The 14,267-nt window shown below is 44.2% G+C and overlaps 1 protein-coding gene across 2 annotated transcripts in view; it reads left to right on the top strand.

Annotated features, from left to right (window-relative positions):
• Window positions 1-14,045, top strand: part of LOC101485306 (zinc finger protein Aiolos) — a 38,944-nt gene extending 24,899 nt beyond the window's left edge. The window contains exons 3-10 of one of the 2 annotated variants that reach the window (XM_004538729.5): window positions 2,646-2,720; window positions 3,517-3,584; window positions 3,890-3,988; window positions 7,554-7,973; window positions 9,628-9,795; window positions 10,165-10,281; window positions 11,111-11,221; window positions 12,310-14,045. In XM_004538729.5, the coding sequence (XP_004538786.1) occupies window positions 3,533-3,584; window positions 3,890-3,988; window positions 7,554-7,973; window positions 9,628-9,795; window positions 10,165-10,281; window positions 11,111-11,221; window positions 12,310-12,944 (1,602 nt within the window). In that variant the 5' untranslated portion in view covers window positions 2,646-2,720; window positions 3,517-3,532 and the 3' untranslated portion in view covers window positions 12,945-14,045. Of the gene's footprint in view, window positions 1-2,360; window positions 2,721-3,438; window positions 3,585-3,889; window positions 3,989-7,553; window positions 7,974-9,627; window positions 9,796-10,164; window positions 10,282-11,110; window positions 11,222-12,309 lie in introns of those variants that run through there. The other variant, XM_004538728.5, reaches the window with a different exon arrangement.
• Window positions 14,046-14,267: the final 222 nt, after the last annotated feature.

Below are 14,267 nucleotides of genomic sequence, written 5' to 3'. Positions count from 1 at the left end.
GTGCAGACAAAAGCAGAAGAACAACAAAGCCGCCTCCCCCCAACAAAAAAGTTAAAGTTTATATCCTCGCGGAAATCACATTTTTTTATCTTGCTGTTCATTCTAACAATAAGCTGTGATCTGTTGAAGTTCACAAATGAAAAGCACATAAACAGCTTCTAATAGATGTCATAAGATTTCCCCCAAAAAAAGCAGAATCTTTGCCACCTGGAATATTTTCAATATCAAAAAGAGACCACGTGCAATACTCAAATTCCAAAAGTATTGGCTATAAAAGCTGAAAGGTATAGATTTAATTACGAAATGGAACAACCTGGCAGATCTTCACAACTTTAAAGCCACATAAGGAGAAATAAAAGGAGAAAACTGACCTTTCCTTTATTATGTGCTTTCAGTGAAAGAAATAAGGATATATGGTATTTCTGTTTGTCTGGTGCTAATATGAAGCTTAAACAGTCAAAGTTGATTCAGTGAAGTGAATATTTACTGCACAAAGGTGCAGGATGAAACCAATAAGCTGTCTTATTAAAGGAGAATGAGAGAAAGGAGCTGAAAACGAGCAGAACTGGAAGGAGAACTGTGCGTTTTCTCTCACCTACATTAAACTGCTTTAGGTTTGAGTCATGTCCACAAGTTTTACAAAGAGGAGGGACGACCACAGGAAGCTAAAAGCTGTTTAAATGTTGATTTGAAGCATACTGTCTTTGCCAGCAGAGCTCTTTGCAATCAAATATTTAAACCTGTGAGTGTAGAAGTCCTTAGCCCGACCCTGTGCTTTTAGGATATGTGATCTAAGAGAAATCAGAAACAGTTGTTCCTCACTAAAATGAGAAAGATGTTTTTCTCTCTCCAGAACACTGAGGCTGTGATAGGTCCTGTGATTTTGAAGCACACTGTGGAAAAACTGTGTGGAGACCCTTCGTTATGCACAGATAATAGTAAAACGTACAATTGTGGCACATCTGACGCATTAAAAGCATCATATTTAAATAAATAAGAAGTATATAAATAAAGTGAGGAGCATACATCAGCAATTTTAGAAGCAGTGAAAGACAAACATTTTCATCAGTGACCCTCTTTCTGCCTCAGTTTTCAGACTACGTTCGGATCTTTAAAGGCACTACATGCTGGTACGTCCTCCCGTCACTGAAAACCAGCTTTGCTCATATGGTCGCTCCAACCTCCTTCATTACTGCGTGTTACTAATTAGGCGTCTGTGGAGTTAGATAGTGGATAATCTTTTGTAACAGACCCGCCTTAGGGATGAACATAAAACATTCAAATGTCACAAGACTTAAAAGTTTTGATTATATTAAATAGTTTTTGGCAGTTTTTAAAGTGTTTCAGCTGAATTATTTGTTCCCCCCTTAAAATTTCACCTCACACTTGAAATTTTGTAAATTTTAAAGGTGAAACCAAAAACTAAATCTGATACAAATATCTGAGGGTCACTTCATGCTCCTGTACCACAAGACCTTTGTTACCTGTGGTAACTCCACAGGTTGTGGTCAAAGCTGGATCCGGTGAAAATGTTGACGTAACACTGAAAATACGTCAGTATCCCCCCCGCCTCTCTTACACATAAACACACACGCACGCGCTTTTGTCCCCCATGTTTTTGTCTCCGTTTGCGTCACTCGTCCCCTTTAAAGAAAAACCTAAGTATGACTCGAACGGCGGTTTTAGAGAACTGCTGCTCATTCAAGCAACAAGTGCATTCAAACTAAACATGCACCTGGAGATCTGCTGCGCATGTGTTCAGGGATTTTTTAACTTGTTTTTATCAGCAGCAGAGAGCATGAGCTTTTATTTGCCTTTATTTACACGCGTTAGAGTCGCTTGTTTTTCCCGTGAGGGGGATGGTAGATGATTTAGCAACTATAGGCATAAAAATCACACAAATATAACTTCACTCACTGTAAACAAGTGAATGCTGTGCTCAGATCATATGCTGTATCATAAAATAGGTACTGATTTCAGTGATACTGCATATGCACTTTTAAGACTGCTTAAACTCTCCTATAATAACAAGCCCGACTGTTAAAGCTCATCTGTAGACAATATTGGGATACAAGTATTTAAAAGCTTTTTTCCTAATTCTCTTCCAACTCTGCGTCAGAGATGGGAATAAAGAGAGGGACACTCAGCAGCTGCAGCATACAGATGCAGAGCCATGATGTAAGATTTTCCACAGCCAGTGTCTGACTTCTGCAGGTACGGACCATAAAGGGCAGATATCAGCTGTTTATTCACCTGAAATGAGGGGAATTCTTAAAAGAAAGAAAATGTAAATGAAGTTTCAGCTTCAGACGAGTTGGACTTTGAAGTAGCTTTCACATCTGGCCACAAGATGGAGTTAGATCTCCTTAAAAGCCAAGTCTGGAGCCATGTGGACGCCCTGAAGTAACATCAAACCCCGAATCGGTTCTTTGTTTCGCTCATAAATGTTGTTGGCTGTGCGTGTTTAGGTTCAGAGAAGGAATGTTTGAAGATTTAAACATCATCAGACTTGTTCTGAGTCTCGCCGTCGGTGCTGCTCTGCTGGATTCACACGCTCTGGTCTTTGTTGCTCCACCTTACTGAAAATGCGTTCCTGTTCCTTTAAGGAATTCACGGCTGTGACGTTGCTTATATTCCATATTCAGAGAAAGTCCAGCGGCGGAGTGTGGAATCTCCTCCTGTGAGTGCACTTCTCCTCTGTGGTGCTGAGCAAGAAGCAGGTAAGATCTTATTCTCATCATTACTCCTCAGACTTACTGTTAACTTCCAGCAAAAAACAAAACCAAAGACGTCTCCTGGAATTAACAGCAGCAATGTAGACATGTGCTTCTCAATTTCATTTTGACCATGTGAGAAAGTTTCCTATTGATGTATTTTAACGCAAGAGCTTCAGTTAATCATGAAAACCCTATCAACGGTGTGGTGTTTTATTATTTATTAGAGCTGATGCGAATAAATAGTTGAAACAATATAAAATATAATGAAATACTTTGTTAACTCGGTGGAAACTGACAGGGGGCTTCTTTAAAAAGTGCACGTCTGGATTTTTCTCAAATAATTTTGAAACTGTGCTGGAGTGTCTGTGTGTGCTCTTTTACGCCTGCTCCTGTGTACAAACCCAGCAGGAAATACATGAGCAGTGAACATCATCTCTTTCTCATAAGGCTAAATGTAGAGACAGGGTCGAGCAATCAACCGTGGGCTTTTTTACCCACTCTTCTTTTTTTACACTGTCCAACCAACAGGAACAAAGAGATGCAAGTCTTGCTTCTATTTCTTCACAGGCCTTGTAGAAATAGTAAAGGGGAGGTTGGGGGGGCTCTTTTATTAGCATCGAGAGCATCTGAAAAAGTTAAAATTGTCTCACAAACGGTCAGATAAAATGTGACACAATGAATGTAAGAAACAAACCCGCCTTTTCTCTATCTTTATTGGCAGACCTGGTTTTAAAGCGCCAAAGGGGAGAATCTGGTTAGACTCTCATTAACCGAATACTGTAAATCCCCCCCCTCACAGAACGTTTTCCTTCATCATGAGCACAGAAAAGCATCCTGAATTCACATCCTCAGAGGCAGACGGGATGGGTGAGTATAGGCATTCCTTGTCTTTAATGTGAAACTTTCGATGATGAGGATGCACGCATTCCTCCACAGCGGCCACCATCCTGGCTGAAGTCGTGCCTAAAAACTCCACCACGTACGTGGAGGGATTTGTGCACGCTGCAGCTGAAAGCAGGTCATAGTGTCGGGGTCATGAGCAAGACTTCCTGCATATTTACTGTTAATCTGGAGTTTTAATGTTCATTTGTTGCTACGGAAAACACTTTTTTAATTAAGAAGAAAAGCGTCGCTCAGTTTTAACACATCCACTCAACATGTTACTTTCTCAGATGTTGCAGATGTGAAGTCGCAGGAGGAGGAAGAAGAGAAGGAGGACAGCTCATTTAGTGAAAATGGAATTCAGTCCGCTGAAGGTGTCGCAGATCCACGTATGTGTACCCACACACACACTCACACTCTCAAACACACACAAATATATATATATATATATGTGTGTGTGTGTGGCATTGGTGCTACAGCTGTTCTTTACACGTCTTTTGTTGGGTTTTTTTGCCTGTTTCAGGAAAAAAATTGAGGAATGGTGCTACAATACTTTCATACAATGAAATAGATTATACTGGTTGAGGACAGGAAATACAGGAAACCATTTAGAGTGGCAGAAAAAGTAGAGGAGGGGGATTAAAATGTGAAAGGTCACCTGTAACCAGAGCATTTGGCCAAATCGAGCCAAATCCGGCCCTTTGCAAATCTTAATCAGGCCGTATCTTATTTTATGTTCCTGATCATTTTTTATCCACCTATTTGTAGCTGTGGCCATGCACCTCCACTGCACCTGCGAGCTAACAGGCTAGCTATCGCCGAAAGCAACAAACGGCATAATTTGCAGCTTAATTTTGTCGTTTGAATCAGCAAACCAGCAGGCATTTGGAGTGAAAGACAGGGAACTGCTGCTTCGCTGAGCTCACAAGAGGAGCGCAGCTGCAAGCGCAAAATGTTTTATCAAACCCGCTCGTAAAATGATGGAAACGTGAAGACGAGTTTCATTTTTATGCGCAGCCAGTTTCGTGGCAGGTGACTGGAATGTGTGTAACAGGTGAAACAGCAAAGATCTTTAACTGTGTTTTAAATGAAACTTCCCACGCGACCTTTCAGTTGTGACGCTCGTCTCTGCAAAAACTTGCACAAAGAAAGCAGATTTGTTATTTTGCTTTTACATCAGAGGTTTCTGGGTTTAATTAGCTAGTGTTCGTGCCGGTAGCTGTCAAATTTATGCATAAATGCTTATCTGAATACTATAAAGCCAAATAAATATTGTTGTGTACTAGCTGAGGGCTTTCTGTGGACCAAATCATTGTGAGAAGAGCTCGGCAACAAGCTGTGTCTGGTATTTGCATGTCTCTCATTTTCCAGGGTTTGACATGAACTACATCAAGGTTGCACGTGACGAAGAGGTGCTTGATTGATTTGATAGGTCATCTAGCTGATTAAAGTTTCATTGACCGCGTGCCAATATAGAAAGTAAGAGAGCGGGGCCTGCAAATATGCATTCATACTGTATCTGATCAGTGGATGGTGGTTTATGTTCGGAAACGTTGTTTTTCACCAGTTAGTGAGGTGACATTTCTTGACACCAATGGTATATGGGTGCATGATGCCTCAGTGGTTAGCACCATCACCTCACAAGAACAGTGGGTTCAGACTTGTGAGGCTGTAGCTATGTGGAGTTTGCGTGTTCTCCCAGAGCTCCGGTCAATAAATGAGTGTTGATGAGTGTCCGAAGTCTTTCTGTTCCTATTGGGCAGCAGTTAATATGACACCAACCAGAGAAGTAATTGGATGAAATGGAAACATCCATCCTGGATTCTTCCTAAAATGCAGTCAGAATGCAGAAAAGGAGAGAAAGAGATGATGAAACCTTCGAGCAAAAGCTCAATCTGCCTGTGGTGTGGATGGTTCAGACAGCCCAGTATGACAGGAGCCCTCCAGAGACCCTTCCTGTTATAGCTGACCCAAAGCTTGGCCTGGCTCATCAGACCTGTTCTTACGAGACTACTGGGTCTGTTTTTATTGGGCAGGTTTAGACCCCAAACAAAGCAGTGATGCAAGAAGTAAAAACAGATTCAGCAGAACGCCTGTGAAAGAGAGGCATCGAGCCTTTGCTTTGTCTATTTAGCTGTAACATCAAAACAACATTCACTGCAAAGTCGGTTATATAGACCAACACCTCAGCGTGTTAGACATGGTAGGACTTATTAGTCTGCGATAATGTCTACAACATATATGATGAAACTGCACAGAAACGTCCCTGGGTCCGAGTCCTGTTCCTGCTGCATCACAGTGTTACAGGAAAACTTGAGGGCTGCACCAAAAACCAAAGGTTTGCACTCTGAGTCTGGAAGTAGATGAAGTCATTTCACAGAAGCCTAAATCTGTCCTCATCTCCAGCATTTGGTGTCATTAAACTCAGTCTGAGACGTCTAAAATCAGACCTTTTTAACTCCTTGTACATGGTGAACATTGGTCACAGGAACACTGATGAGAACCAGCAGGGACTCTGTCTCCATTTTCTCAGCCAGTGTCGTGTCCACACTCTGCAGTCTTCTCTCTTTCTTTTTTCTGGTCACAGCAGAGTGACCAGAAAAGCTCCTTCTGTTTCTGCATCATTACTCAAACCTTGTTCTTCTTGTAAATTTCTACTAGGAGCCCGATGACAGATAATACAGAATTAAATTTAGTTTTAATCTTTCATGTAGAGACCCTTTGATTAAAACTGACTGAACACACACTGTATGTAGGTACGAGAGGCTGTCTCCAGCGTGTGGTAGACATGGTCTGGTTTTAGTTCTCACTGCACGTTCGTGCTTCTGTGATAAAAGCTGCATTTTAAAAGCTCTCTTCTTGTCATCAAGCGGGCAGAAACTGTGACAACTCTGTTTCACACGATATTTTTAATGTTGAATTGTTTTGACTTTGTCATTCAGCCCTAACTCTCTAATTTCTCACTTAAAAAAAAAGAACATGGTGTTACAGACAGCTCTCCTCTTTATTTCTGACTGCCACCCATCTATCTACCCCACTGGGTGCACTTCCTAAAGCCCTGCTCTGCGTCTAATGCGCAGCCTGCGGTTCACTGCTTTGAGACACTGGACTCTATATCGGGCCTCTCGGAGCTCTGTGTGTGCAAAGTTTCCATAGCACCTCTGAGCGCTTTCCACAATACAAGGCGCTGCTCTTCAGCTCATCATCAGTCACCGCCAAGACCACAGTGTGGTTTTTGGATGGAACTGAATAAGCTGGGGGGCTGGTTAACGCTTGCAAGAGGCTAGGTGAGAGGTCCTGTACATTGGGCCTTAGGACTCTGCGTGTAGGCAGATGTGGTGTTAATAAATGAAATTGCTAAATCCTGCATGGAGAAGTAGTTTGAGCTGAGCGTGTGGTTGAGAAACCAGAAAAAAAAAAACCAAAAGCGGGAAAATCTTGCTTGTATAGGTGATGTAATTGATGCTCGGCTGGCTGAGGGGACACCGAGAGGACTTTAGGTGCACTTTAACACCTTTTAACCCTTAAATTTGGATGCTTTTAAGCCTTTGTGACCAACGTGATGAACAGTCAGTCTGAAATGACTCTTCAAAGGCAGATGAGGAATTAGTGTTGTCTGTCTGAGGCGCCGGCTCACTCACCCTCTCTCTCTCCTGCCCTGGTTCTAGCCGCTGTGTAGAGGAAATGCCTTTGCCTTATCTCAAGCACACATCTTCTGAATCTCTCTGTGACACTATGCATCGGCCCAAATTAGGCTACCCACACTTTGGAGATGTGCTAGTACTAATATCTTGCTATCGACCTTAAATACAAATGTGGAAGTAAAGACGTGACTGTGTTCCACATTCTGCTCACAGCTTATCTAGCTCCTTTGTTGGAAAATGCTCTACACATTCCTGTGAAATGTCTCTCCAAATGCATATTTTGGTTGTCCCCTCCTTCCACTTTGCTCAGGTGTGATAAAGTCCGAGGCTGAGGAGATGGAAGATAACGAGCAGCTTCTCAAGGCTGAAAAAGACCAAGAGATTGTGCCTAAAGAGGAAGCAGAGGGAGGCAGTGAGGACGGGATGGAGGAAGGTTTTGATGGGGAGAGGACAGAGGAAGAGAATGATGAGGAGAGGGACATGGAAGGGGATGAAGAGGGAGATGGCCTGAGTGAGCCGCAGGACCTGTCGCTGGTGGACTACTCGCGTTACAACAGCGCGGCCCTCCCCGACGCCAGCGCAGCGGCGTCTGCCGCCAACGCGGAAGGCGCTTACGCACCTGGAGCCGGGCCGCCTCGCATCCAACCGACAGGCAAGCTCAGCTGTGACATCTGCGGCTTGTCCTGCATCAGCATTAACGTACTGCTGGTGCACAAGCGCAGCCACACGGGTAAGCAGAGGGACGCTGACCTCAAAGATCGCAGTTGTGCAATCGCTGCGCTGTTGATGGCCCTGAGGTCTCCTTTTATTGACTCTGTCAAAGCGATTAGGAACACACAATCGTGTGCTAACTGACAGATTGTGAAATAGCCTCTATTGTTGTTCATATATTCCACGCATGCACTAACTGTGTGATTTGATCGCAGCAGCAGATAGGTCAGCACATCAGACTGCAGCTGCAGTTATCGTTCTGCCCTAAAATCCTGAAATGAATGACAGATTTTCTGAAGTGATGACCTAACCAGCGTGCTCAGAGCCGAGTTATAGTATGGAAAATAATACTCATCCCACTCATGGGATTACTCTGTCAGCTTATCCATAGAACTGATATATCGAGTTATCGGCGGCGCACAAAAAATATCAAAAACGTGAAAGAAGGTCAGAAATTCTCATGTTGCTACATTTTAAATGTCTTCAAAATGAGTCACGAAGATTATTTTTGTCCCGTCTTCCATCAGTCTGACTAACAAAGCAGAGTTTAGCTTTAAGTCATCACAGACAATTATTATAATCCTGTGCTGTGAGATTATGTGATTTTAGGCTTCTGAAACTCTCAAATCTTAGTCAGAAGAATATTCTAGCAAAAAAAAATAGTGTTGGGTTTACGGTTATGATGGAGTAGATAGGGTACTTAAACATGAAAGCAAGCTATACTTATTTATATGGCACTTTTTACCCACAGATAAAAGAAGATAGATTAAGAACACACACAACTGCCCCAATAAAACAGAGTCTAGAGCAGTACATGGATTCAAAGGCGCAAATGTCCTTAGCTGGGGCAAGCACGTTACTTAAATGCTCAAGTGACTTTAGCTGACTTTTAAAAGAGATGACAGAATCGGAAAACCTCAGAGGTGAAGCAGAGCGTTCCACAGGTCGCCTGCTGTGGCCTCGAAAAGCTCGATCACCTCGTGTCCTTGGGCGGGGGCGTGGAACAAACTGTAATTTCAAGTTGTTGTTAGATCTCAGTGGGCGAGCTGAGGAGAGAAATTGAGGAAAATCCGCTAGACGCGAGGAAATCTGATGGTTAAGAAGTGAAGACGCTGAGGCGACCATACTCCCTGTAACAACCATGATCCACCGTCTGATGCAGTACTCGCTTACTTGAAAGGCTCGTGTGTCTCTGTGACATTTAATCGCGACTTTTGTTGTAAAACATACAAACATTAGAGCTGCATTTCACTGAGTAGAGCCGAGCAGTGCTAGTCTTCATTTGGCACCCGTGAGGCTTTGTTTCTGACATGGGAAGTCATGCACAATCTGCTTGGCAATTGTGCGGTCTGAGTTGTCCGTGAGAACAGTCTTTTCTAGGTTTGGACGTTACTTTCTTCCCCTTTTAAAGATGGTGAATGATTCTGTGTTTTTTTGCAATTCATCGTAGGAACAAGAAAACAACTAAAGTCAAAAAAAATGGAAGCCAACAAATATCTGAGCTATTGCAAAATTTCCACCCAACAAGAACATAAGAATACCACAGTGGGGTTTTTTATTTTGCTTACAGGAGCCTCGCGGCAGGTGGTCGAAATCAGAATAAGTTGTGTGATTAAAGAAGCCGGTGTCGTGTGAGAATGTGCAGGATTGTTTCAAACGCTGTGTTTTTTCAGGCGAGAGGCCATTCCACTGCACTCAGTGTGGGGCCTCCTTCACCCAGAAGGGAAACCTGCTTCGCCACATCAAACTGCACTCCGGGGAGAAGCCTTTCAAATGCCCGATGTGCAGCTACGCCTGCCGGCGACGTGACGCTCTGAGCGGGCACCTGCGCACCCACTCTGGTACCAGGCAGCCACACACACACACACACGCACTCACACTGATAAGCTCTGATACTGTATGCACCTGCGTACAGTACCATGCTGGTTGGTTTCTTACTCCTTTTGAATCTGAGGTCTGCTGAGGCTACATGGCTTTTCCAGTAACACCTTGCCATGCATTCTCATATGGTTACACACATCACATATGATTAGCTTACTCATTCACCTCTGGAAACTTACTCATTCACTTTCAGTTCACGTGTTTCTCCTGCACGGCCTCCAATATGCACACCATCATCAGTTTTGTACGAAACCGCGTACTTAACGAAGTAATGCTTGCTTCATGCCGTTGATGTGTTTGAGTGTTTAACTGAAACCTCTGCCTCGCAGTAGAGAAGCCCTTCAAGTGCAACCATTGCAGTCGCAGCTACAAGCAGCGCAGCTCGCTGGAGGAGCACCGAGAGAGGTGCCATGTGTACATTCAGAGCAAAGGTCCCGCCGAGAGAGGTGAGCAGCGGTGCGCACACACTGTCTCACCACCACGCTTGTAAGAAGACTCCAACATGTCTCCGAGGGACACTCGGTTCACACATGCACATATAGGTGTTAAAGTTATGAAGAACGCATGCATTTCTGCAGCTCGTGCAGAAATGCACACGCTCGTGCAGGTGCACACTTAACAGATCCTGTTTTTATAGCCCCATTAAAAATAACAAGCTTATGGCTACTACCCCGCACTTACAGCTAAACGGGTTATGGCTGCTGTGGCGTACAGGCTCAGCGTGCAGAAGACCGCTTCTCATCTCTCTGCCATCAAAGGGGAAGCTAAATAATGTAGGGCAAATGCTTCAGCCCAGCCACCCGACACAAGCAGGAACACAAACGCACACCACCTTACCTCCCCCTTCCCTCCAAATAAAAAAACAGAAAAGCCTTTATGTACTCAGAGGACAACAGCATGGTTGCAACACACAGACAATGCTCTGTTTCTGTGGTCACCAAATGTCGTAAGTTTATGCCTGATAGTGCCGTAGTGGTGAGGAAGTACATCCTCATCCTGTGGTCTCCTCTCCTGTGCTGGTGAAGTAAAAAAGCAACCAGGAAGTGAGGTCAAAGGAGCGTCTGCTCTCAAATTAATATCTCGTTCCTCCCGGTGTAACTGCGCTTCTGCGCAGCTGCTGTGTTTTTTGAGTTTCTTCCTTTTTTTAAAAAAAACTCTGTGACTTCAAAGGCTGATGGACAGCTGTGCACTCATGACACTGCCTGATCAAAAAGAGAGTCTTCATTTCCTTATCTCTCTCTCTTTCTCTCTCTGTGCTCTTCTGCTGCCAAGCAGAGGACAGTCACACATCCAGGACTCAGATGGGTACTGAGCGTGCGCTGCTGCTCGACAGGCTCGCCAGCAACGTAGCCAAGCGGAAGAGTTCAATGCCACAGAAGTTTACAGGTAAGGGTATAAACACCTCAGGCCGATGAAAGCGCTCAGATTTCTCTTTAAAAATGTGCTTTTATATCTTTAAGGAATATTTAGTGGCTCCAGCTTTTATACGTATCGTTTGTCATTTTGCCTTTTGCTGCGCTTTTATGCTGCACAATGCAGAATTTGAAGTTGTCTGTCTGAGCTACTTGTTTGTCTGTCTGTCTATGCTGGCCTTCATCTGTCGCCAAAGGGGGTTTCAGGGCAGACCACCTGCCTCATACCTGCACACACCACAGAGTGGTCCCCACTGCTCCAAATTCTCTGCAGGAATTGTGTCATCGGTGGGTATTGGTAATTATTGCACGGTTAATAAAATAGTGTCATGCACATGAAACCTCTGAGTTCCATTACTAACCGCTTGTGTTTTGATTCGATCTGAGATAATTTGAGCTGGTAATTATCAGAAGTATCAGTTTCGGTAAATGGCTGACTTGCCACAGTGATTTCCCAAACTTTATGGGCGTATATATACACACACATGCACAATGATTTTCAATAGCTTGCTCTCACCTTTCTGGTTAAGACTAACACTGAGTTGTAGTTTCGCAATCGAGCTTCGAGCTGCTCGCAAAAAGCATGAGTGTTTTGGCAATTAAAAAAAAAACCCTCCTACATCTCCATCAGGTTTACAAATGAAGTGAGATCTTTCAATATGACAACCACAGGAGGAAAAAGAGAAGTAACCACAGAGAGCAAACAAGGCGCGAGGCGAGAAACGTGAGCAGGTGTCTCTCTGTCATTACACCAGCTGCACTACAGAGGCCTTCATCTGCGTCGTATGCTTCCTCCCTGTCCCTAACTGCTGCCTCGGGATGCTGCCAGGCTTTAAAGCTGCTTTAGTCCCGTCGACCTGGCGCTTTCCAGGTTTTTGCTTTTTCCCGCCCTCGGGGGGCACGTTTTGCACTCGACTGCACGGCGGAGTGAGAAACCCAGCAAGGGTCTAAATCTTTTCCATCTGTTTTAACTGCTTCTTGCTTCCTGTGTTGTTTCTCTGCCCGTGCTGCTGGATGAGGTTTGCAAAGTCTCCTCGTGCTGAGCTCTTTCTTGTCGTCTAGGCGACAACGGCGTGTGCCTGGACCTGAGCTTTAACAGGGATCTGGTCCACCGAACTGATGTCAAGGATCCTCCGTCGGACTCCCCGGGGCCAGACGCCCATCACCAGCAACAACCGATCCACCCAGGCCCCAATGGTGACCAACCACCTTCCCACAGGCCCTACCCCATCTCGTTAGCCCGTGGCGACATCACTCCCATGGGCCTCACCAATGGCCACAAGATGGCCATGCCGCTCCTGGGAATCCCTCACGCCTCCCAGCCTCCCCTTGGCATGGACTCTTACCACAATGACAACACCCAGATATCCCAGCCTGTCATGTACAGCTTAGGCCACCTGCTTGGGGGGCTGAATTCCCAGAACGGCATGCCTCACCCACACGCCCAGCCCATCCCCCTGTCGCCTCTTGAGGCTTTGCGAGTGATGCGAGCTGACGGGGAGACCGTGCCCGGGGCCGTGTACCCCTGTGGCCACTGCAGGGTGATCTTCCTGGACTATGTCATGTTCACCATCCACATGGGGTGCCACGGCTTCCGCGATCCGCTCGAGTGTAACGTGTGTGGCCACCGCAGTCGGGACCGTTACGAGTTTTCTTCCCACATAGCCCGTGGCGAGCACCGCCTAGAGTTGAAGTAGACTGCAGGCACAACACCAGCACTGCATGAGAAAAACAGCAGATTAACTCATATAAGTAGTGTCAGAAATGAATTCATGAAGTAGCTATCACTTTCTGCCTGTGTGTGTGTGTGTGTGTGTGTGTGTGTGTGTGTGTGTGTGTGTGTGGGTGTGTGTGTGTGGGTGTGCGTGTTGGAGAGGGAGACGTTATACGAGTGTAACGGGTTTCAGGGTGTTTTTAGTCATACTGTAGTCATCTGAAAAGATGGCCTGTAAAATGTTAATGCAGGAGCACTTCTACCTCCTTTTTCATGCATATATTTGTACTTAATGGTCCCTGCTGTAGCCGCTGTGTATATCCTAATCCTCAGTTCCATATGTTAATTCAAATGTTCCAAAAATATGAGCACTTATTACATTTATTGTGTAAATGCTTTTGTTTTTTATCAGTGTAAAGATGTAAGTAATAAAAGACAGCTCTTCCTTCGTCACACACAAGCTGCACCACGCCGAAAGACTTTTAGCTTCTCTGACAAACACTTGGCAATTCAAGACTGCAGAAAAAAAAAATCCTATTATCTCGAAGGTCACATGTCTCTTTTTTTCTCAGCTGTGGTTTTCTGAGTGTAGTTCACGGCTTCAAAGGACACATCACTCTGCTTCTCACTCCAGATATTGTACTCATTTAGCGCTCCCCACAAGTTGCTTCACAGTTTTTCACAAGACTTTTAGTCACACAAAACACACAGTGTTCAATTACATTTCTCACTTCTGTTTGATTTATACAGCACCGGTTCCCTTCACACTGTGCAGAAAAGGCCGTACAGTGAGACAGAGGTTCCATCATTACATTTAACCCTTGAAAGTACAAAACTGCACTACATGTATGGAGGACAGAGGTAAAGGAGATCGAACAAGGTGGATAAAAATTCAGTATAAAGTCAAGCTAAAGGCCTCAAAATGCGTATGGCAGCAGATGAAATCTTCTAGGTTCCATTAAATCAGGAGGGAAAAAGAGACTGATCACTTTGTTCCATGCAGTACGTGTTGACAGATTCTGAAAATGATGAAATGTATGGCTGGCTGAAGCTGCCAAAGTTAAAATAAATACATATGTAAGTAAATGGCTCAATTAATGTGGTGAATGTGTTGAAAATAAATGTAGGCCTTTCTTATTTTGGGGACTGCACAACACAACCCAATATTTCTATTTTAATTTGCTTCTGAATGTTTTTTTTAATATAATTTCTAAAAGTATTTCTGTATATTTTCTTTCGCCTTCCTGTTTATGTCCTCATTTATTTCTATATTTTCTTTCACGATGGATGCCAGAGCTACACCAGA

The sequence above is a fragment of the Maylandia zebra genome, linkage group LG6 (genome assembly GCF_041146795.1).
Source record: "Maylandia zebra isolate NMK-2024a linkage group LG6, Mzebra_GT3a, whole genome shotgun sequence".
NCBI classification, from domain to species: Eukaryota; Metazoa; Chordata; class Actinopteri; order Cichliformes; family Cichlidae; genus Maylandia; species Maylandia zebra.
Note: the sequence above shows the minus strand (reverse complement) of the source record. Positions and strands in the feature narration are given on the sequence as shown.